Below are 25,298 nucleotides of genomic sequence, written 5' to 3'. Positions count from 1 at the left end.
GATTTTGAACTTATTAGCTGAAACATCTAGTACCAGTGCATTAATAAAATTTTAGGTGGTCGACTTTTTCATAATCGTACACATAAATTAGATAGTAAGGCAAGCAAGGATGGGTTAGGATTGCATTAAAATCTACTAGACACAGATCGTGATATTTTTCAAAGTAGATTCACCAGATTAATATTTCTCAACACTAAAGTTTATTTTGTTTTCTCTGTCGCATATAGAGTTTTTTCATATACACTTTATTAGCATTTAGTTACAACTAGCGATGCGTCTACCGGTATTTATTACGCTTACGTCAGCAATTAGGGTACCTACTTTCAAACATTTTGCTTTATTTAAATAACTCCTCCGAACAGTTTTCCTCTCACAGAAGAAAAAACAAGTCCAAACTTATTGAGCCAGTAAATACACCCGGTCCAATGAAATTATGAATAAACAAATCCACTGATGGTATAGAATAAATTTCATAGGTACAAGTATTTTTTAATCGAATGACGAAAATAAGGAATGCTGAAGTGTGTTATGAATACAGAAGCCGAGAAAATGCAGCATGATATTTATCTACCTTCATACTCTAGTGATTCATAGGAGCAATTTTATTGAGTAACGTAAAATAAAATCGATATTGCAGCAAAAATATATAATGTACATTATATTCGATCCAAATAATCAAAACAATTGAAACCGTTCTCGAGCAAAAATTTAGTGTTTTAGCAGGTACTAATCGAAAACTGATACTACAATAATCAATAATAAAGTTTTCAAGTAGAGCAAAGCAAACATCATCCGAGTTTTAGACTATTTATATCATTCGCCTATATCTTATAACTTCTACCGTCTTCCAGAGCGATAAACTTTCTAGTTGATGTTGTTGTATAACTGTATACGATTCCGTCGAGGTCACCCGAAGTTCCTAATTAAACCTTCTTGTTGGTAGAGATCGGATTTTGCTTCAGCTGTAGAATAATCGATCGCATCCGCGAGATGTCCTTGCTGGATTTGTTCGTCTTCGGGTTAAAATCGCACAGCTTGGCGATGCGTTCCCACTCGGTGCCCGGTTCGATTTCGTCCGTTTCGGCCACAAACTGCTTCTCGGCGTTTCTGCGATGATCGTCGATCCGGTGGTTAGTGGGCGAGGAAAGAAAAATGGAAAATCGTTAGAAAACATTTGACACATACACGAAATACATGAGCACCGGTCGGTCTGTCCGCGAGCTATCAAACTTTCAACTACATACAGCTGATATTAAGGCGCCGACGTTTATTTGGAAAACGTAAGAAGGTCTATCCAATCGCTACAGAAGCTTTCATGCAGTAGAAAAAAAATGAAATGGAATATTTGGTAATGACTAGACTACAACCGATAAGACGAAAACGTTTAAATGCTTCCTAAAAATAACTTATATTTCAAAGTTCTGAGGTAAAATACAGGATTGGGTACAGCATCTAAGGGGCACTATATAAGACGAAAAATCTTCGTACGAAGTTTGAATTCTCATTTCCTGAAAGTTTTGTGATGATTTAGTAAGCTATTTGCAGTTATGTCCTACATCGATCTACAACAAATATCGAAAGAAACAAATCCTACCATTCATGCATAAGAACAACTCTAGTGTGAAAGATACGTACACACATCACTTCTCAGCGATCATTGACAAAGCAAATCGTCTACTGAGTATGTTCAAAATTTCCTACAAATTTCTGTATACCCTCCCCTAGGTTAGCGGGTTTGACGGTATGTTGCAGACACCGTCAAGCATATTCAGTTTTAACACTTATTTTTGGAAAAACTTCTATGCAGCTAATTGTGTTTTAGATTTTACCTACTTTAGAATATGAAAAGTTGTTTGAAAATATTTTTAAATTTTTTTATCTTTGGTTGTTATAGTGTTAAAAAAACAACAGCGACAAGATTGAAAAACTGTCATTTTAAAGATTTAATCTTCTCGATTCCGCGATGTTAGGAACATTTATTTAAATTGATCGTTATATCTTGCCAATTTGTGTTTGGCGTATTTAAATTGTTAGGCCAAATACAAATTATTTGTATTTGGTTAGGCTTAGTCATCTGAGTTGATGACCAAGACAAAGTACATGGACGCAGGTAAAGACAGGGGCAGGTCTAGTGGTGTTGGTTCCGTGGTAGTGGTGACGTGTTTGAAGTGGTCGAAGAATTCGTTTATCTTGGTACACCTGTGACTTGCGACAACGATGTTTCCAGTGAGGTAAAAAGAAGGCATATTGCAGCTGACAGCAGGACCTATTACGTAACGTCTACGTAACCAGCTTAAATCTCGCAACCTGCAAACGTCAACAAAATTCGCCTTATACAAGACACTGATCCTCCCTGTCGCTCTTTATGACCACGAAGCGTGGACGTTGAGCGAGGCAGATAGGACAGCATTTGGAGTCTTCGAGCGTAAAGTGCTGCGGACAATACTCGGCGGGATATGCGAAAATGGAGTGTGGCGCAGACGCATGAATCATGAGTTGTACCAGGTTTATAAAACTGCACATATTGTTAAACAGATCATATACGGTACGTGGTACGAATGCCGGAAAAAAGAATTGCAAAGACAATATTCAGCAGGGAGTCAGAAAGAGGACGCCGACTTCGTGGGAGAATGTTGGCTATACGCAGTGTAAAAGGACCTGAGATCTCTGAACGTGCGGGGGAATTGGAAGGAAGCCGCCCAAAATCGGCAAAGATTGAACTCTACGATACGCTCGGCATTGGCGAGATGGCGCTGTAGCTAACAAGGTATCAAGGTAAGGTGGGTAAATGTAGCAGCTTGTTAGTAGTTGGGATGCATGAATTCCATATTAACTTTTGAAAAGGATCTGTAAGATCTGTAAACAAACTTTTATTTTGCAGATTTCTCTAATTCCAACGCAGAAAACATTTGAAATTGCTTCTACGGAAGGTAAAGAGTGGATTAATGTGCATTTCTCATGAAATTCAACTCGGCATCGGAATAATGAGCGAAACGTGTTTGTTTACAAAAAGCTATTTAACGTTTTTAAATAATTTATAATGAATTGTATTATTTATTACTAGTGTGCACTTGATATATTCTAGTTGTATGTGTATCTGTGTATGTGCGACCCCTCGCGAGCAAACCTGTAATCCACTCGTTTTCCCGGATTACTCAAACATAGGGGCTATGAATTCGTTTAAGTCCGACGGAGCCATAATTTGTAAAGAAGAATAAACTAGACCTTACTTCTCGCAGTCTGAAATTATATCTGTTTCCCCGAGGGGAACGACACTCCTTGATTTGTTGATTAAATGAACATAAAATTTATATTTCTGAACGGATTAATAAAGATTAACATTAGTTAGTTCGAAATGGATTCGCATTTTCAACATTGCCAAAAAAAGTTTCAAATGGCCGAAGATGATTTAAAATGTGTCATGAAAAACAAAATGAAATGCTCGAAATTCACGTTTTGACAGCTTCAGTGCTCGATGAAACCAAAACAAAACATTACCAGCAGCATAACTGCATGACCAAATCAAAACAAAAACATAAATTTTGTTGCCAGAATTGTTGAAAGATTCAAACATTGAGTATACAGAATTGCCAGTTCCATCAAAATCGTCTAAATTCGAGCAAAATTTGCTTGAGATTGGATAGATTTTTTGTAATTCCTTCGATTTTTCTTACCAATGCTCGATTTGTTAGAACATTGTCGAAATTTTCTAAAATTACCGGAAAAAGTACGAATTCGTGTAAAACTTAACGGAATAAAACAATCATTCTGAAGTGACGTTCCCCTCGTGTTTCCCTGTAGATAAAAAATGACAAGGAAGGCAATGGAGGTTTCCAATCCGATCGCTTCACAAAATTATGCCAAATGACCCTCACTTTTTGCATAATTATAAATTATGCCAAATAACCGTTATGTCAAATGACCTTATGCCACATGACGTTACGCAATGCGACCCAAACCCTCAATTTATATCGTTCTACATAATTCCTTTTTTCCTTATTCGACATGTTATTGTTCCTTTTATTACTATATCTTATATAAGATTGATACTAACACTCACCAACACATTAAAGTGTATATTTTCTCATATACACTCACAATTTCTCCCATTCCAAACGTACAAATCCTCGTGGCCTTCGCGATAACACAAACCTGCTCACAAACGTGAACATGCAATTGCAATCATCCACACGTACTTACGCCCGCGATTTCGCCAACACCACAGCACCCCAGTAATTAACCCTCCGCTGCTCAAATTTTTGTTTTGCTTAAAAAAGGTATTGTAGATTATTTTTGTAATGAGAAAGCCGAACAATATATTGCCAGCTCACGAAAGCTACGGATTTTTAATTTAACCTTCAAAATGTTCAACATGACTATTATTCAAGTCAAGATTTTATTGCTAATAACTTTTATTTCATAACGTTCACAACATAATTTCACAGCTACAGAGCAATACAGTCGTGATTCGCTGGTTGGACACTTTTTAACTGGACGGCTTTTTAGTTGGACCTGCGCTAGTTGGACCACTGTCCAACTAAAAAGCATCTGAACGCCAAAACCTCATGTCTATTTTACTTTGACAATCAAACTGACAATATTAAGAGATGTGAACAGATGCATTTACACTGCCAACATCTTCTTTGGAGTTTTTGACATTTTGTCAGTCGGTCCAACTAGCGAATCAAATTCGTTAGTTGGACAAGGCTGTGGCCCAACCAGCGAATCACAGCTGTACTGGAAGCTAGCAACTTAGTTTTTAATATTTTCTCCAAAAATTTAAAAAGGCATAAACATTTTTAACTAAATTACACTGCCATACACAAAATAGTTTTTTTCTAGATTTTTTTCAAATTTCCCACTTTCAACGTTGAATGTATTCAACATAGTGCTTTCAAAATGCAAACAATGTATTTTTATGATTAATGGGAATGTTGTGAAGAAGTTTTCATAGTGGTGACAACATAAATCGTGTTTTGGCGGTAAGTTGGCTAGTAGAGGGTTAAGTGAAGCATTAACCCACCACTCGCGTAATCATGAATCAGTCACGTCCGGAAGTCTCTACCCTCGATTCTAGCAGACTAGACTCGTACCGTCAGTTGGATAAATTAAAAAAAAATGACGCTCGTATTCACTAGACAACACGTTTAATGACGACATAACCGGGAACACTAGTGAAATGAGAGAACTCGCTCTTTTCTAGCGCGCGATCATTCAAGAACATGCGAATGGCCACACGATTATAGAAAATAATTTATATATGCAAAGTTACATATACGCCAGCACACGCGACAATAACGTTAACATACAAACGCTCGAGTCCTTCGCGATAATCCACGCACACCTACTCCCGCGATCTCACAAGCAGGATAACACACCAGTGACTTAGTGAAGGTTTTAGTAATCATAAATTCACGAACGCGGTCTTAGGGGTGAATCTATAAAGACATGTGTTCGCGCGATCATGAACCGGTTACACCCGGAAGTCCCTATCTTCGGCCCTAGTAGCATAGGTCCAATGCCTTCAGGTGGACCAAACAAAAAAATGACGCTCATATAAACTAAACACCACGTTCCGTGGAGACATGACCGGAAACTCTAGTGATATGGAAGAACTCATTTCTAGCATCTAAAACGTACACCGAAATTGAGTATCAGATTCACGTTTCGCGCGATCATCCAAGAACACACGCGAATTTTCGAAAGGCGTTTGCCTTGGGTAGTATAGGTGGGTAAAATAGAATTTATACACGCGAAGATACATACATGTTCGCACACGCGTTCGAACACGTTAACGTACAAACGCTCGAGACCTTCGCGATGATACACACGATCGTGAAGTCCTTATACCCGCACATATCTGAACTGAACATTGAATATCACTTTCAGAATCACGGTTCGCTGCAATTGTGACGTAGAGACCTTCCGAGAACCTAGCTCTAAAGCTGCAGTAGAACTCTCGAAAAAAATCCAACAAATTCCGAGATACTTTGTCTTTCAAGTTGGAATTCACAAACATCGTCCGGTGCCTTTACTATGCAACTTGGGAGTCAAATAATTGAAGCTGTCCAATGCAGATTCACGCGACAGTTCTGCACGGTTTGAAATCGTTTATGGCCACTTTAAGTTAATCACGTTTAGCTTAGTTCATTAGACATTAGACTCAATGTCGGTTAGACTTCAATTGTTTAAATAAAAATACATTCCTCGCAATCCTGGCAGTTCCATGAAACGTTACACACATCATCTGTAGGTTCTACAATATTCACCCGAATGGCATTCGCCCGAACGCCATTTAGCCGAATGGACGATTTACCCGAATGTCATTAACCAGAATGAATCCTTTACCTGAATGCCATGAATCCGAGTGAACCACTTGGCCGAATGTCATTAATTCGAATACTGCATTCATACACAAACATAATATAAAAGCAAACGCAACGGATGCTTATAAGGCCATTTACTATTGTTTCAATTCCAACAAAACTAGTAGCTTGCAAACAAGCATGATTCTACAGCCATTATCTCAGTTTTCTGTTGCTTCGATCAGTTCATTCGGATAGTGAATTGATTTTTTGGGGTTCTACAAGCGATGCATTGCATATCGAACCGTCCGGCATATATCAGAGCCATCAAAAACCAAACATGTTCACCTTGAGTAATATCAATGCCATCGTTGCGAGTTCAGAAACACGTCATCATCATCATCTCCTTCGTTAAACCATCGCCAGTTTGTTGTCCAGAAAACAGTGTTGAGTTTTGAGCATTCCTTCGTCATAATCATTGATGCATCATTCCCATCAACACACATCATCATCATAACCGGAGTCTGCTGTGACTTCCTGGTTGTTGTCGACTGAGAGTAAAAGTGGAAACCACCGGCTCTGTCGTCTATGGAACAACATTTGTCCACACCATCGACATCAACAACCGTTTGCCATAAACATAAGGGTTGATTTCTTCTTTCTATCATGAGATGTTTTTTGAATTTGTATACTAAACAACCCACGCAAGTAAACTGGTGATCCACTAGTTTGCTCAGTTTACTCAAACTTGGTGGTTGATTCCTTCTTTCAAACATGAGCAGCTCTTTGAATCTGGATGCCAAATAAGTTCACGAGCAAAGTGTAGATCCACTCGTTTCCCCGATCTACTCCAACATAAAAATTTGTGGGAAGCGTCCATATGAAATTAAATGACCGAACAGTATTCGAAGCGCAAAACGAATGGCAATTTATATTTTCTACTTGTCCTTACATGTTTCGCGCCTCCACATAACCCCTCTACAATTACACCAGAATTTGTAGCGTAATTCGTTTTTTGAATCCGGAATAGGGTGTACAGTAGACTGCCCAGAAAAATAATGAATTTTCGGAAACTCAATCGGCCCATGGGATTTTTCGACAATTTACACAGAGAAAACCAACTAGCACGCATTTTCGCCGTCAGGTGGCACTGTATGCATCGTATTGTCAATGTAAGTGAAACTAAGAAAGATAATTTAATTGTCCACAAATTTGTCGAAGACTGCTAGTCAATCCGGCTTTGTTAAAAGAAGTTATTAAACTTTTAACGAAGTAATGTCTGAGTCTGCTTTGCATGGGGCCTAGCAGTGCATGGTTATGTATCCTTCGATTTAACTAAATAGTATGTTCAGAAGTACAGTAAGATTCCGTTTTTGGTACGTTCCGTTTTTGGCATGCTCCATTTTTGGCAACAAAAAAGTTCCGTTTTTGGCAACATTATTTTTGTTCATAGTAAATCTTTTGAAAAATGCTCAATAATCATTTTGTTGCAATAATGGATATCGCTTTTGACTTTATTTCCAAACGCGAATAAAGTTAAATTTCTTGATTTTTTCTATTATTTCATTCCATTTCGCATATTCTTATATAATTAATGTTCTTGTAACATTTATGATGTCACAAACTGAAAATAAAAGCTTTTAAGGTAAGGTTCCATTTTTGGCACGGTTCCAGTTTTGGCAACTGAAAAAAATATATTGTTGCCAAAAACGGAATCCTACTGTTTTGATGTGAGTTATGTTACCTGTGACCGCATAGAGGGCGCCAACACTAACTTTTCATAGAAGAAAGCTAGAATATCGAGATGTTTGGAAGAATTACTGAAAAATGCCTGTTCTACAACTTTGTAGAAGACATCCACTTCCTATCTCTCCGATGCACACAGTGTCACCTAGCGGCGAAAATGCGCGCTAATGGGTTTTCTCCGTGTAAATTGTCGAAAAATCCCATACAAACTTCCGGTAGTCAGACTTGTCCGATTTGCTTCAAATTTGGACGAAGTACTCCTGGTGGGACTAGGAATCGACTCAGGGGTGGGCCGATAGGGCTCATTTTTTTTCTTGTCACTCTAGTGTACAGCTGTATCCTCTTCACATACGAAAGCAGGTTTGATGCGGTCGATGGAAATCGTCCGACTCTTTCCGCTAATCAGAATATCAAATCACTTGTTGTGTCGCTCGACAATTTTTTATGGTCCATCATACGGTTGCACTAACGATCGTGACTGGCGAAAACATGAGTGCACTTTGCCAGGTTTTGATTGATGAAAATTTTTGGTTTATCGTGATGATGAGTTTCAGTTGGTTTTAGTTTACCCAATGTATCTCGTAGTTGCTTAGTGAACTCAGAACGATCAAGGTTGTTTGATGCAGCGTGCTCGAGGTATCCTCCAGGTAGACGAAATATTTTCCCGTACACTAATTCAGCGACCGAGCGGCGAAAATCTTCACGGAAGTGACAACAATATCAACGGGAAACCATCGCTCCAATGTTTTGAGTCTACCGACATGATAGTTGCTTTTAAAATTCGATGGAAACGTTCCATCAAACCGTTGGCATGGGGATGATACACAGTCGGTCGAATGCGTTTGGATCCAAAAGCTTTCGACATCCCACGAAATAGTTCTCCCTTTGGCTTCCTTAATCAGAAGTAATGGTTTCAGGTACGCCAAAGCAGGAAATCCAATTTGCACAAAGGGTTGTGACGATGCTTTCCGCCGTCATATCCGGTAGAGGTACCGTTTCGGGATAACATGTGAATCGATCAACTATTGTCAAAAGGTAACGATGCCCACCAGACGGTGGACGGAGGTCCCACTAAATCTAAACGCACACCAGGAATGGAAAACTTTTCAAATGATGCCCTATGCCGGTGAACTTTGTATTATTGGCACTGGATACAATTTCGCACATATTTGTTAATATCCTTGTTCATGTTTGTCCACGCAAAGCGACTTGCTATTTAACGTCGCCTGGAACGTGTGCCGGGATGTGCTAATCCGTGCATGTGGTTGAGAATAGGTCAGTAAATTAAGTTGCGGTCCAATGGGGTTTGGCGGAGCTCCAACTTCAATGAGGTAGGGTATTTCAATAAGCGCTGCAGATCGTCGTCACTTACCTGATCCGAGACGATTTTGTCGAAATCTATCGGCGAAGGAATGGTTGCTGCATCTCGACAAGGCGTCCGCAACGATATTTTGCTGTTCGCTGATGTGTCGTATGTCGTTGGTAAATTGCGAAATATATTGTAGGTGCCGTTCCTCATGTAGTAATCTGCTGTTTGGGTTCGACGTAAGGGCGTGTGTGAGTGGCTTGTGATCGGTGAAAATAACTAACTGCCTTCCCTTAAAGCATATGTCCAAAATACTGAACAGACATCTTCATTGCAGTAAGCTCCCTTCCGAATGTTGAACATATCGCTTGGATTGGTGAAAATTTCTCGGAATAAAAACCGAGCGGTATCCAGTGTTCGTTGTCGAATTGCTGAAGTACTACTCTCATCGCAGTGTTCGATACATCTATGAGCAAAGCCAGCGGCTTCTTTGGATCAGGATGATGTAGTAGTGCTGATTTTGCTAATAATTGCTTACACCATTCAAATGCTGCAGTGGATTGACTTGACCAGACTAGCTACCTCACATCGTTTTTTCGGTTGTCGGGAACTTATCGCCGCAGTTCAGCTTGGATACCGACAGCTTGAGGGATAATGCTTTGGAGCAATTTACAAGAACTAAAAAAACGACGCAATTCTTTATAGGTTGAAGGCAACGGGAATTTTGTTACTGCTCGGATACGCTTGGGTAGAAGTATACGAATACCATCTTTGTTTACTGAATAGCCCAGAAACTCGACGGTAGATTGTAAAGCTACGGAAATCACTCAAAAGATCTCGAAAAGGATGAACGGAAGCGACAATCCTGATGCTATGTACGGGAGTATCAATTAAAACTACCTCTAGATGACAACTAAGTCGTATAATCTACTAACCTCCGGTGTTTAACGTCTACTAGAATGCCGAACGCTGCTAGAAAATTGGCACCTATTATAGCCGCACCACACCAGTATGATCGTCGTCGTAGCTCTAAATCAGTTGACAGGTAACGTTTACCGTAAACTTTTATTTTAGTTCCGTTTGCAGCTTGGAGATCAAATGAAGTAGCCCCTTTTGATCTATCATTATTTGCAGCTGGTACGATGGAAACGTCAGAACCGGTGTCAATCAGAAATTTTAAATTGCAGGATTTGCGATATTTTAGTACGCTTCCGCCATACTTACGATGTTGTTTCACCATCTCTTGACGATCTAGACGCAGTGCGTTGTGAATCCCTCCGTGATGCTCGCGTATGCCGTATCTCGGCCGTGAAATCCGCAATTTGGTTCCGCATATCGTTGTACTTGTCCACGTTGTTGACATCCGGACCTTTCGACTTAGCCACAGTATGACTGGTTGGGGAATCTAACATTTTATCCGGCATCTCCGATAGTTTCCCGACTGTACCGTCGCCGATAGAAAGGATTGCTTCACGTTTCGTAACATGCGTTGAGGAAAAACATCTTCAATAAGTCGTCTGTTACGTTTAATCATGCGGCCAGCTCTTGCTTCTTCGCGAGTAAGTGTGTTGGCCGCATTTCACCTAAGTCACAGGAACCTAGCAACCACTCGAGTCTGCCTTGCGCAGACACTTGCAATTAGACGATTTTTTACTGCGTCGTAATTGGTCTCGTTTGGCCGGTTGCTAACCAAATCGGTTACGTGACAGATTACCAAATGGTCGATCTTGGCGATGACGTGGTAAAACGACGACGTTGGCAAGAGCGAACTGTGGGAACCACATAATCGGATATTTTTTCCAAAAATCCAGAAATTTGACCGCGACACTTGCCGCTGCCGCCTTATTTGCGTTTTCTAATTCACTAATAATTCAATTATTTTTGTCGGGGCCACCAATGTGGGAAGCGTCGAGATCAACCGAACAGTACTCCCCAGTTAAACTCATTCCGGAACCGGTTCGGATTTCTGAATGGAGTCAGTATGGATTCCAAATCAAATGCAACAACCGATTCCGATTCAAACGGTTTCAGAATCGGTTGTTGGATTTGATTTGGAATCCATACTAACTCCATTCAGGATTCCGAATGGTTTGACCGGGTCGAAGCGCGAAACGAATGACGATTTATATTTTCTACTTGTCCTTACATGGTTTTGCATAACACTTCGAAGCCATAGACTAAACCTACGAATTCAAAACAACGAAAATTACGTATTCAAATTTGCAACTGAGTATTAACATAAATAAATCTTTCCCGCACAGGATACAACAAAACTAACTGAATCGACAAACAAACCACTCAATCAATCTGATAACGCATTTCTCGACATTGGGACAAAATTATTGAAAAATTAAAATGAAATGATATTGCAAAGGGGGGGGGGGGGTGGGTTCTACCAAATGCAAAGTGCAACGTTTACAAAACTCGACTACTGAGTGTTTGATCGACCAGTGGAACTTAATATGGTTACTTACTTGGCCGATTCCCTGATTCAGTTCAATCAATTCGAGAGGGAAAATTAGCAGCAACGACGAAGAGAAACGATACAAGGAAGTTGGTTACATGGTCAAACACAGTTCGTTGCAAAATTAAATTTGGTGTAAATCAAAATAAATAAATTCAGCCAATTTAGATAGCAGTAATAAAAAAAAAAAAATAACAGCTCAAACGCCACCAATAGAGACCGATATAAAATGAGATGAAAATGTCCACAACAGATTAAAAAATTGATCAAAATTAGAAATGGATCGTTCAATAGAGAAAAAAAGAGGAAACAATACACACCTATTGGCAGCCTTGGTCTTGGAGATCGCTTCCTCGTGATGTTTGTACCAGTCCTCCAGCTCCTTGCGGGCCTGTTCGCGCAATTCTTCCTTCTTGCGTTCTTCTTCGCGATCCTTCTCCTCCAAGCGCGTCTTCTGCTCCTCACGCCACTTACGGATCCTTTCCGGTTCTTCCGTCACTTGCTTGGGTACTGAAATAGTGTATATACGGGAATTTTTTTTTATTGAATTCAGGTTTTTCTATCTGCGATCAGTGTGAGGCAGTGTATGTATAAGTGATAGATGGATATTTGTTTGGGCGTTGTATTCTTCTATTAGTTTAATGAGGTATGAATATCAAGTATGAGTAAGGAAAGGAAAGAAGCTCATTTAAAAGCGCAGAGCGACTGATAACAATAGGAGGAAGGAAAAAGATAAACAACGAAAATTTTCTTACCTGTGTACCCTGAAAAATCATCATTACCATCTTCTAGAGAAATTAGAAAGAAATCATGTTTATACATTTATCAAAATAAGTTCGTATAACTCAGTAAAGCGATTGGTTAATTATGTGCTCAATGGAACAATTGGATGAACGAAACTAATGTGCCAAAGTCTAGTTGAATAGTCTAATAATAAGCTATATTTATCTATCTATCCATCTATCTATCTATCTTCTATACAGGGTGTTTGGTTCATGGTTAAGAATCTCTCGGGGGGTGATAGACTGCCATATTTGGAGAAAAAAATTGTTCTACACATACCATCAAATCTCAACCGTTACAGAGTTATTGAACTTTTTGTGTAAAAAACTTATTTGTCTTAAAATACCTCTAACTTTAAAAGTATACTTTGTATTTTAAATGTTTTAGTTCCATTCGAAAGGTGAGAAAATTTTCTATTGAATGGTGTTCTCATATCTTTTAAGTAATTAGTTTTAATTACCTTTTAACTGTAAAGTAGTTAAAAGTTAGTGTTTTTGAGGAGGTTTTTGCTAATTTTCTCGAAATAATGCAGTATGATTATAGCAATATCCAGTATCCAAAAGTTGAGTTTTAGGACGATTCATAATTTGTTCTTGGACGTCATATTTCTATCTCTTCTCATTTCTTAGTAATTTAATTACTATACTTTTCCCGTAACCGACTTGCAAGTGCTTAAAAGACTCTAATCTAAAAAATATGCTTTATATAATTATTTACAAGATTTCATTGGAAAGCTGAGAAAATTTCCTATCAATGTATGTACAAATGTCTTTTAGTTAAGTGTACTAAATGATTTTTTACTAACGAAATATCTCAAAATTTGTGTTTTTTGGAGAATTTTTTAATTATTCTAATTATTAATCAACAAAATTTATCGTTACTATTGTTCATTTGATGCCCCTTAATGTTCTCTATAACTTTTAATTTGACACTTTATCTACATCTCTTTTCATTTTGCTGCTATTTAATAGTTAACACAGCATGAGCTCGCCACAAATGTAGTGGGTTCGAAATCGTTATTTTTGCATATGAAACGATGTGATAAAAACGATTTTGCGTCGAAACCAAAAGAGATAATTGAATGGAGTCAAAAAAAGAACTGTAGAGCTTGCTGAGATGCATTATTTCCATGATAATAATGGTGATGTTTATAATTTACTATTTTAAGAAAATTAACGAAAATGCTAATAATAGCACTAACTTTAAACTAATTTACTTTTAAAAGAATACTAAATTCACTTAACTGAAAGGTATTAATACATTTTTCACTGTAAAATTTTCCTGGCTTTCGAATAAAAAGAAAAAAAGTACAATAAGTGCCGTAATTTTTCAATTAGAGCTGGTACTAGTGAAAATAACATAAAAATATCCAAGTTGAATAACCCAAAATCATGAAAATAAGAAAAAGTAAGTGTATCATGTCAAAGAACAAATTAAGCAGCTCATCAAGACTAACAATCTGAATTATTAAAAAGATGAGGTTAACTATTATGATTTTCAAGAAATGAACGAAAAATCGTCTGAAATTGTTTAATTTTCAATAAATTACTTTGAAAAGACTATTTAAACTCATTAGCTGAAACATGTGAGGGCATCACTCAATGCGAAATTTTCTCACCTTTCGAATGGAACTAAAACATTTAAAATACAAAGTATACTTTTAAAGTTAGAGTTATTTTAAGACAAATAAGTTTTTTACACTAAATGTTTAATAACTCTGTAACGGTTGAGATTTGATGGTATGTGTAGAACAATTTTTTTCTCCAAATATGGCAGTCTATCACCCCCCGAGAGATTCTTAACCATGAACCAAACACCCTGTATATATAAAAGTCAATGTTTGTATGTATATGATTTATTGACTCCCAAACGGCTTAGCCGATTGCCGTAAAAATTTATACATAGTAAGCATTTGTTTGGAGCGTGTGTGTGCTATTGGTTGGGAATTATGGCGCTTCAGAACAAATTGTGTTTTCCTCCTCTTTCTATGAAAGTCGCAGCAACGCGCGATTTGTACAAACCATTTGACGATGTAAGCACATGTTCTAAACAAGAGATTCTCAACCCGAGATTCGCGGACCCCTAGGAGGTAGGGTGAAGTAGTTACTGGGATCCGCGAAAAATCTACTTTAGAAGCATATTGAAATTTCGAGCTTTTTTCGTAATTCATTCAAGTACCTGGCGAAAGTACCACTGATCAAACGGAGAAAATGGCACTGTGTACAAATTTAATTTAATGCAAGCAAACAAAATCGAATAATTTTAAGGTTGAGAAATACTGTCCCGAACAGTACAGTGGTATATAACCTTACGGGGGGGGCTAACCTTTTTAAAATGAAACGAAACAAAACAAGCAAACGTTAAATAGATGGAGGCGTATTTTGTGTTAGCATGAAGACAGTGCTAGTACATCGTACTAAGCATCTAGCTGCCCAAATTTTAGTTTTCTTTTTCAAATTTAGAGTAGAACTAGTGACGTTTGTTGGTTACAATCCATTCAAAAGTTACCTTCTTCCTGGTTGAAACCGACGCCAGTGTCCAACGCAGCGGCATAATCTGGCAATCCGCCGACATCAACGTCGTTGTTAATCATTTCAAAGCTTCCGGTCAATTCTGACATTTTTATTCGACGGTCGGAAATGTGTTGTGGTTGTTCGGGTTGTGGGTCGTTTGTTTTGTTGTTTGTTGACCGGTTGTTAGTGTTTGTTGGCAAACCAAATTAAACCAAAGGAATATACGAAAACAGAAGGAAGCAAATTAACATTATACACGATTCAACATGCTTGAAGAGGAAGCTGAATTCGATTAAACACTCTTCATATAACAAAATATTTACAAGTCGTTGTAGCAACGATTAGGCCATTCAGCTATGGTACAATGTGGCAGAGGGCGTTTATGCAGAAGTGATAAGCATACGAACAAAAAACATCTAGGTATGTAAATACGCTTAAAGCAAATTATGTAGGCGAAAAAATCAATAGTTCCACAAATTGAACTAAAAGATGATTGTCGTATCATAACGAAAACATTTCGTCTTTATCGGTAGGGACAAGACTTAATCGTCAAATCGAAGAAAAATGCTGATGAAGATGTTTGTTACCTGCTTTTGGTTGAGTCACGTCATCGTCCACAGGTCCAGTGGGCAGCGGCGGGATTTCGTCTTCCAACCCAGCCAGAGCGTTCTGTTCCCGGGCCAAAAACTCGGCAGCCGGATCGATCTCAGACTGTTCGAAGTTTCCATCGCCGAATGCGTCCATGTTGTAGATGTTTTACGCTAGAATTCACGATATTTTACGCAAGAATTCACAAATTCAAATTGAGTTTGTACTTCAAGACCAAACTTCTGGAGAAAATTGTTGCTGTCAATTCGGATGACAGCTGGCTCTATAACGAAAACATCGCAGAGATGGATTCAACAAATGAGCACCGATAAACATACAAGGTGGATCAAAAGTATTGCGACATATTCGAAGCGAGACAAAGTACAAAAATTTCCTTGAAAATTTTACTCGCATTATATTTCCATTGTAACTTTTCCAGAATAACATTGTTTTTCGTTGTAATGTAACAATAAAAAAATGCTGTAATACTGTTGTGCATTTCTATTCGGGTTGATGCATTTGAGCTGGAATTCATACTGGATCCACTCAGAAGTCCGAACCGCCCTCTAAGAACGGTTGGTTTCAAAATCGTCCAATGAAGGACATTCGTTGGACCAATTTGGACAACGTCCAAATAACCGTTCAACAAACGTCCATCGTTGCACCCGTGTTGAACGATTTTGAAGCAATTTTTTGGACGTCTCAGCTGACGGTTCCGGACTAGTTTGACTTAGAGGTCTCTATAGGTAGAGTCTGGACAAGAGAACATTAGATCGGCATCGTTTGAAAATGTTTAGGTTCTTAAGTGTATTCTTTAAAACGAAAAAAAATGCCTTGAAATGTTTTCGTTCTTTTATCGGAGCTGGTGAAAACAGTAAGTATCAAACCAGAATATACATATTTGACTGATACGGCTGATCTTGACCATGTTGTTCCTGTCTGATAGAATGTTCCATGTGAAATACTTAATAGTATTTTGATCTGAGAACAACAATGTGATTAGTGATCAAAATTGCTAGCGGAAATTTCAAAACAAGAAGCTCTGCTCGGATGTTTTCTTTGAGCAAGATTCCATACAGGATTTCGAACCGGTCCCGGAATGGATTTGACGGATACTTGGGATGGTGTGGTGGCGCTAGTGTTTATCGTATATTAATTCTAATGTTTACACACGTTTTTTAAATATTTTTGTTCGATCATGGATGTCTAAGCTCTGTGCTATAGTCGTTATTCGCTGGTTGGGCCACAGCCTCTGCCCAACTAACGAACTTCAATTTGATTCGCTGGTTGGACCGACTGACAAATGTCAAAAACTCTCCGAAGAAGACGTTAGTAGTGTAAAAGATTGATAGATATTGTCAAAGCAGATTTGACGTGAGATTATGGCATTCAGATGCTTTTTAGTTGGACAATGATCCAACTAGTGGAGGTCCAACTAAAAAGCGCTCCGATACGCTCCGTGTAGCCTTTTCTCAGCAGACGGTGAATTCGACAGACAGAAAATTGGAGACCGGCACGAAACGAGCGGGTTTTTTTTGTTTTCCTTTCCCTTGCATCCTTTACTACTTTGAGACGTAGCGAACGGTTGTGTGGTGTAGCCAGCGCGAACGTATCACACAAATGATGGCACACTCGCGTGCGACCCCCGATTTTGTACTCTGTTAACGTTCGAAGCCAAATTTGCTGGTCATCGTATGAAATCATCTCAAGCAACCAGAAGTTCGAATAATACCAAGAAAGTACACTTTAAAGTTCGCATAAAGTTCTTAGTGAGCTTTCAAGCTGCTTAAGCTTTAATGGAACTTTAAAGTTGCTTAAGCCGCTATTAGAATATAAAACGCATCGCAAAATTACTTAAAAAGAGAAGTTTTTGCAGCTCTCTTATACGAAATTTTGGTTGTTTGGGTTCCATCGTCAAAGAGGTGATGTTTAGAACGAAAACTGTTCAAGATTTGCGGCTCAGTGCATGTATAATTAGCGGAAACCAATCAGGAATGAGCTTGTCGAATGATTTAAAAATGTTTTTTTTTGCGTGTGTGTGTGTGTGTGTGTGCTAATTTCGACTCGTCGTAGAAAAAATAATTGTTGGTAAAGGAAAATGTCCAAATTTATTTCTCGATCGATGGTTTGATAGCCCTGATTAGGGTTAATTTCAAGTTACTGTCGAGATGAATTCGAAACACAAAAATTTAAAAACAAAAAAATTGAATTAAGTTAGCTCTTGTCCTCTTTTGCGCTAATTGGTTTAGTCCAATTTTTCCCTTTTGGGAATTTAATATTACATGGCTGACATGGTAAGACGAACTGAAAAAAATCCAAAGTACACAGCAAAGGGGCGCAAAGCTAAGATTCCGCTAAGAGCACCAGAAGACCCAGGCACCATATATTAAAACTCGATAACAAAGAAATTCGCGCTCTCGGTCGTTCAGATCCGTTTAGATAAAAAATGAAGCTGGTGGAAGATGGCATTTGTGAAATCTGTGATTCTATCACAACGCTTCCTCTGTGTAAAGTACACCGTGACGAGAATCAAGTTTCGACTGGATCGCTACGGTAATATGTACCAAGTAGTACTGTGCCATCCCTAGTGATCAAACGCTTGAACAGAGCAGCCAGAATGAAAAAGACAGAGGCCAGCGAATCCCGACTAGACTAGTTTCAGGGTGCCATAGCCGGAGACACACTCAACTTTAAACATTAAAATCGTTGTCCGCTCTACGAATGCATCCTGGTAAAGTAACATACACGCGTCATATAAATCTCCACGCGATAAAACATTAATATGAAATCGGTCGAGATCTTCGCGATAATACTAGTCACTAAGACGAACATACAATCACTGACCTACAATCGCGATCATCCACGCACACGTACGCCTGCTATCTCGCAAACATCAAAACGCCCCGTTGATCAACTCAAAGTGTTAGCATTTAGGAATGTATAAATTCGGCGTCATGTGCTTATATACAAAATGTCCGTTCTCACTCGATCGTGAAGTGTCTATGTCCGCACTTCTGAACCGTATACACAAAATTAAACATCAGAATCATGGCTAGGATGAAATTAACCTTAAACAGCGCTTTATTGGGTGAAATTTCCCGTCCCGCTAGTTGGACTACCCTAAAAACAAAAACAAAAAACATGCTTTTCAAGTTATAAATTTTGAAGTTTATAAACATTCATAAAACAATAGTAAAAATTTCCTTGAAAATCTAGGTGAACCTACACTTACTCATAAAATAAAATGATTCACCAGGCGAAATCATTCATGAAATAGTATCAAAAGGTCTATCTTGAAAAAGGCTGTTCCAGTTGAAGAAAACTTAATAGATCAGGAGCTAATCTGCATCGGAATTATAAAACGTAAACTATTTTCAACCAAGTCTAATTGTTATTGTTATTGTTATTGTTATTTATCAGTGTGCAATCGGGCTGTCTCAACAACCTATTTCTGCAACCTATGTGCATTAACTGTACACCTATCGTCTATCCGTTGCACTTGACAGTGTGTGCAGTGCTTTATGGTCACACCTATGACCGCGCACCCGGCTTCCCATGAGCGTTTTGGCGGCTCAGAGGTGTCCTTCCATGTTGCTCAGGGATACATTGGTCCTATACACATCCATGCATACAGGCATACATACGGGCTTACATTCATACATACATACAAACTATTTGGCGCAAGTTTAGAGCGTGTAACGTCGTGTCATCTAGTCTGTCATCCTATGGAAAATCATCCTACCATCGCCTTGAGGTCAACGTCATATTGGCAAATTTCGCATTGAATCCGCTTCTGTCTCTTCCTTATCTCCTTTTTGTCTCCTAGGTCCGAAGCGGATCAATCGACTATTAATTGAAACGGTAAACATACTATCAGTAGTATTACTCCTTACTCGCGAATACTTTTCCTACAACTGTGCTGCTTCTTCTCTATCTTATAACATAACTCGATTATCCCTGTTCTAGTCAATATACATATTCATTACATTATGGACCAGGCAAACCCTTACTTTTTCTATTATTATTATCCTGAGTAGCTATACCAGTGAAGGTATTTTAGGATTTCGTTAAAAAGAATCTCTGCCAATAAAGGCGTAAGCAATATTTATCCACATAAAGTTTGCTCGAAACGAGTGTCCGCCTGGTTCGATTCGAACAGACCACACCAACCCGAAAGGGTTGCTTATCATTTCTGAGAGCCGGTGTGCTTGATCGAGTTTAATAATCATAAGAACAAGTTCTGAATAATTAACTATCTCTTAGGTACCAGTCCTGTACTCCTTTCCTGAACTAGCCTCATACGATCAAAAGAGTCGACAACTAGTAGGATCCACATGTCCCCCACCCAAGCGAATTGATCAACTTGCAAGTAGGAGCACATATCTACCAACCAGCCAAGAAGACTTCCGAATCAATGAGAATGGACCATGCCAGTCGAAGGCCACAGGCCCAGCGCCCTTTCGTACAGTGTCATTGTCATTTCTCAGCCCACCCCCTGGCAGACGTTCATCCGCCCATCTAGACTATGTCAAGATGAGAACCTACAAAGCCTAACTGTTCGTATGTGCTAGTCCGTATAGATTTTGGTTTGCTGAAACGAAACAAGAAAAGCAAAATAATTGTGATTAGTATCGTAGTTATAATAAATAGGTAAACGATTTCTTCTCTGTTGTCCGTTCCCTTGTTCGTAGTCCTCCCTCCTGTTCCTGGTCTGTTTGGGCTACTGGCTTTCCGTTTCCTTGGCCGTCACGCTCGATCGATTTAGACATCATAGCAGGATAAACAAATGAAAAGACAAAACAAAACAAAATGAAAATAAATGGACGTCTGCTATCTGTGCCTAAATTGATGTTGCTTCTCAGTTTTGCACGACCCAGGGGGGACTTGGCCTTGATCCCAATGCTCTGTCACCGATGTTACGTGATATTCGTTATGGAATATTCCTTGTGTGGGGGCCATTCATAAGCAATGTTGTTCGTTTTTTTATCCCTGATCCGCTGATACGTCTAAAATTCATTTTTAGTTTTTATCTCGTTACGTGACGCTCTTCCCCTATTGTCAATATCCAACATCATTTATGAATGGTCCCCTGGTGATATATTTAGAGCAGACAATCCAATGAAAAATAGGATTGACAGGATTTTAGTGCGCTGTTGGCGCCTTGTGTCACATCTTCATGTTTGTTATTCATACTAACAATACCAAAGCATGCGATGTGATGACCGGAAGATTAGAGAAGCAACTCATCCCCTTCCCCCCCCCCCCCCCCCCCCAACTATTTTCAACCAAGTCTAATCGATATAAATCTAAAACATAGGGACGTTCATCTGAACATTTATGCTTCCGATTGGTTATTCAAATTTATTTATTGTTCGTTAATACAAAACCAAAGCAGCGATAACATGTGTAAAATGTTGTTTTCCATCTATATAAACTGAAAAGTTAGGTACATTCTGCGAAATGTTAGTGATTAATAAACCGATAGTCAAAACAGTGAAACAAAAAATAATCTCCCAGTTATGTTGAAATGCATGTTCGCATAGTTTATACATGCTAAAATGTTCGCTTTTCAGGCTGGTTCGCACATTACACCCAGTAGGCTGTATTCTATTCCCTCGAAACCAGTACACTACGTCGGCCGATCTGTACCATTAGGCTGCCTTTGATGACAGTGGCTCCTGTAACATCATGAACAAAGTTGAGACCCACTGCGAACTCCTTCGGAAAGCACACGTCTTTGGCGCAGAGATTTAACCGAAAGTTCACAGTTCCCTGAACCGGTTTCTGCTGTTCGCTACCCTTAGGAATAACAATTGTGAAGCCTAATCCGTCATTTAGGGAGCCAATGGTGCCGCTCATCGTATCGCAGCGCCACTTATCCGACGGCAGTGACAGGGACCATTTTTGAGGGGCTCCATCGGTTAGTTTAATATTCGACTCCAGGTATCCGAACTCAAGTTTAAGTTGCACTTTGCCGCCTTCCGGTAGAACTTTGAAGGTTCCTTCGTAAGCGTGAATTTCTCCAGGAGTATCCATTTGGTCCGATTCCTGTCCCGATGCGAATCGGATCTTCAGCGGACGAATGCTCATATCAGACAAATCGGCAACCATGATCTGATGGTTGTTGGTGTCTGCAATATACAGGTAGCGTCCCGTAGGATCCAGACAAAGTCCAGCAGGTTCGTTGAACTGTTTCGTTGAGCCATCGTCCTCGTAAAAACTGCAGGTCGTTGCTACATTCGTTGTTGCGTTGATCTTTTTAATTTTATGATTGTAAGTGTCGGTTAGGTAAATGCAGTTATCCTTCGAATTGTAGGCAACCCCAAGTGGGTGCTGGAACTTAGCTGAGTACTGCTTGCCGTCCACGTCTCCAAAGGAGAAAAGATCCTGAAAATAGAAGATATTAATTTTACAAACAAACAGATTGGGTAATATACCTGTTTCAAACCCGTTTATTATTAAAAATCAACTCACCAAAGGATTACGATCTCCACCAGCCACGGAGACTACCTTTCCATCGCTCAGCGACACCTTTCGAATCGAGGAACTTTCACTATCCGCTAGATATAGCTCCTTCGCTTCTTTATTAATCGCCAATCCGGACGGTTGCGCAAAGGCCGCATTGTTTGGATATGTATTATTGCGGTTCTCCTCCCTACCATTTCCAGCAATAGCCAAGCAGCTATTGGCCGCGTACTTTTTGAACTTCCACCAAATAGTATCCTCCAGGAATAGTGCCCAAATCTGATGGATTCCAGCCATTGCAATAAACACCACATCCTTGAGCTGAGCTTTTGTTTCATCCGAGTGGAATGACATATCCAAATCTCGCGTCCGATAGACAGCCACATCCCAAGGCGATGATATTACCTGATCGCGGCCGGTTTTTCCTCCAATCCGGTCGCATCCCTGCTTGCCAGTTCCTACAACAGTGGTAACATGCCTGGCATTCAAATCGATCATTCGAATAGCATGGTTTTCATTATCTGCCACAAACAGAATCGAGTCACTTTGAAATGCAACTCCCTGAGGGGCATTGAAGCGAGCCCTACGAAAATCGCCATCAACGAATCCAGGTTTTTTACCACCCACGCGATGCAACACGGTTCCTTCACTGTTAACAACCAAAATCCGATGGTTACCCGAATCGGAAATTGCATACAACGGATTATCGTTGTTGTCACAACCACGGTAGGAACAAGCTATTTTCCCCGGGAACTGGAGATGACTGCTTTCGGTCAGGCTCGTTGTTAGATTGATTGAAAGCGAGTGGTTCAAAATAGAACCTTTGTCCTTGTAGAACTTGAGTGCTGAACTAACATACAGCTTCAAATCGTCAAAATGACCTTCGCCCATAATAACAAACAGTGGATTTGCTCTAGGTCCCAGAATCAACAGCGACGGCCAGCACTGGATACGTAAATTCCTCCACATTGAGGAAACGTTGTCATTCACCACCGGATGACTAATCTCGTAGCGCTGTACTGCGGATCGGATATTCGCCGAGTCCTTTTCGTTCGCAAACTTGGCGCTGTGAACGCCTATCACCACCAAACCGTCTTCGATCGAATACAGATGCTCCAGTCGTTTCAAATCCGGTAAAATGTGCATACAGTTGATGCAGCAGTAGGTAAAAAAGTCAAGTACAACAATCTTTCCCCGGAGGGACTTTTCGAACGACAGTGGCTCGGTGACATTGAACCAGTCCAAATCCTCTTTGAAATCCTTGATGCTTTTACCGTCCCGATCTGCACTCTTCAGATATTCAGCCACTAGCTTACGTTTCTCGTTCAGATTCGAAGCTTCCCAAAGATCGTTGGAAAGTTTACTGCAGTTATACGCCAACACGTCCAGCATGTCTTGACTATCCGGCGACGACGAACTCATTCTGGAACCTATTTTGAAAGATTTACGAAAACCGTGAGTCAATACAGGGATCGGATGTTGCAGCGGATGCAACTGGGATAAATCGTGATGGAATTTCGTGAAAGTTTTGTTTTGAAGATGATCTGTCGTGACGTCTTTTGCTGTCAAACGATACGAGCAAGAAGTAAACAATCGACGCAGCGAGGGTCGCAGAAAAAATAGCACCATGTGTTGCAGGTAAAACTACACAACCAAAGGACATTTATGACTATTTGTTCGAATCTTCAATTGTCGATCTTTGTATTACCGTGAGTAGTTATAATTAATTTACAGTTAGTTGTATAAAATTAATAATTCACTTTCCTTCTCGTTCGATAACACGCTGCAATTGAAGAGAGTTAAAACATCGCAAATTCGCCCACTGAGTACAATCATGTCACGGTCACCACAAGCAGAATCCATCTCGCAACAAGCATCGTCAACGGAAATGTCGCACTACCAGGTGCTTCAAGTTGCACCGAATGCGTCACTCGAAGAAATTCGCAAAGCGTACCAGTCTTTAGCGCTTCGATTGCATCCAGATAAGGCACGGCACGCCGACGACACCATCGATGAGGAAGGAGTCATCGTTGATTTCGTCCGCATCGACGAAGCGTGGAAGGTGCTTAGAGATGTTGAATCCAGACGGGTTTACGATGCCGAACTTATGCAGCACACATGCCGGGAGGAATATTTCGTCAACGAAATTCTTACCGAAAAAGATTTTACGTATGATCCTACAGAAGGCTATCGCTATCATACGTGCCGGTGTGGCGGTCTGTATATACTGCCAGAGGAGGAACTCGCCAGTGAGGAAAGTTGTTACCTTTCCTGTGACGAGTGCTCACTGGTGGTGCAGGTGGATGTTGTTTGAGTGGGAGTTATAAAATTGTTGGTTGAACCATTGGTCAATGGTTATACAACAAAGAATGACAAAATAATTTTATTTACTATGGTACCTATAAAAGCATAACGGCCAATTAATGTTTTATCAAAAACGAGACATCTATTGGATTATATTGTGAACCATCCCTAATTTACAAGGCAGATGATCCCCAATCTGCAACGGATAAGGCAACTAATGCTTCATCGCCAAAAAAAGATCTCAACGCGCAGCAGCAAACTGCATCAACAAGATCTGACAAACAGAATTCATAGTATTTCTTTTTATTTTAAAAACTTAAAAGATGGTCGGCACAGTTATTAATGCTATTGCATTGAGCTGTGTCAAATAAGGTGAGGTTAGCCGTCTTCCGCCGCCCAGAAAAAGTGTATGCACGGAAACGAAATTATCATAACAAAATCTCACTTGCCCTAAGCTTTGCACGACGACATCGCTATCAGGGCAGTGAAAGAGGTCCTTTTTAGGAAAAAGTTCGACTTGAATTGGACTACCAAGACAAACAACCTACTTCTGCTTATCGACGGATCGTTTAATTCTGCATTACAAAAATTTGTTTTTTTTTCGAACAATAGTGTTTAAATTTTCATTAACGACACTACATTGTTATTATTTGTTTTTGTTATTTATCAGTGTGCAATTGGGCTGTCTCAACAACCTATTTCTGCAACCTATGTGCATTAACTACACCTGCCGTTGCACTTGACAGTGTGTGTAGTGCTTTATGGTCACACCTATGACCGCGCACCCGACTTGCCATGAGCGTTTTGGCGGCTCAGAGGCTGTC

At 39.6% G+C, this 25,298-nt stretch overlaps 3 protein-coding genes across 7 annotated transcripts; 1 reads left to right on the top strand and 2 right to left on the bottom strand.

Annotated features, from left to right (window-relative positions):
* Positions 1-177: 177 nt before the first annotated feature.
* Positions 178-16,028, bottom strand: LOC131693594 (clathrin light chain). Of its 3 annotated transcripts, XM_058981515.1 has the most exons (7): positions 15,933-16,028; positions 15,705-15,878; positions 15,113-15,217; positions 12,577-12,609; positions 12,142-12,331; positions 11,832-11,843; positions 178-1,107 (listed from the first exon to the last, which is right to left on the bottom strand). In XM_058981515.1, the coding sequence occupies exons 2-7, from the start codon at positions 15,859-15,861 to the stop codon at positions 924-926; spliced, it is 681 nt and encodes a 226-aa protein (XP_058837498.1). In that variant the 5' UTR covers positions 15,862-15,878; positions 15,933-16,028; the 3' UTR covers positions 178-923. The 3 variants fall into 3 exon arrangements, with proteins under 3 accessions (XP_058837498.1, XP_058837500.1, XP_058837499.1); XM_058981517.1 differs by lacking the exon at positions 15,113-15,217 and having other exon boundaries at positions 15,705-15,976; XM_058981516.1 differs by lacking the exon at positions 11,832-11,843 and having other exon boundaries at positions 15,705-15,975.
* Positions 16,029-21,053: 5,025 nt separating this feature from the next.
* On the bottom strand, positions 21,054-23,970 carry LOC131690408 (NHL repeat-containing protein 2). Of its 2 annotated transcripts, XM_058976141.1 has the most exons (3): positions 23,879-23,970; positions 22,180-23,600; positions 21,054-22,092 (listed from the first exon to the last, which is right to left on the bottom strand). In XM_058976141.1, exons 2-3 carry the CDS (start codon positions 23,590-23,592, stop codon positions 21,313-21,315), a joined length of 2,193 nt encoding a protein of 730 aa, XP_058832124.1. In that variant the 5' UTR covers positions 23,593-23,600; positions 23,879-23,970; the 3' UTR covers positions 21,054-21,312. The 2 variants fall into 2 exon arrangements, with proteins under 2 accessions (XP_058832124.1, XP_058832123.1); XM_058976140.1 differs by having other exon boundaries at positions 22,180-23,963.
* On the top strand, positions 23,739-24,582 carry LOC131690409 (dnaJ homolog subfamily C member 24-like). Of its 2 annotated transcripts, none has more exons than XM_058976143.1 (2): positions 23,739-23,808; positions 23,966-24,582. In XM_058976143.1, the coding sequence occupies exon 2, from the start codon at positions 24,005-24,007 to the stop codon at positions 24,482-24,484; it is 480 nt and encodes a 159-aa protein (XP_058832126.1). In that variant the 5' UTR covers positions 23,739-23,808; positions 23,966-24,004; the 3' UTR covers positions 24,485-24,582. The 2 variants fall into 2 exon arrangements, with proteins under 2 accessions (XP_058832126.1, XP_058832125.1); XM_058976142.1 differs by having other exon boundaries at positions 23,742-23,879.
* Positions 24,583-25,298: the final 716 nt, after the last annotated feature.

This window comes from Topomyia yanbarensis, chromosome 3, assembly GCF_030247195.1.
Source record: "Topomyia yanbarensis strain Yona2022 chromosome 3, ASM3024719v1, whole genome shotgun sequence".
Taxonomy (NCBI): domain Eukaryota; kingdom Metazoa; phylum Arthropoda; class Insecta; order Diptera; family Culicidae; genus Topomyia; species Topomyia yanbarensis.
The sequence above is the reverse complement of the archived record's forward strand: the minus strand, read 5'-3'. Positions and strand labels throughout refer to the sequence as shown.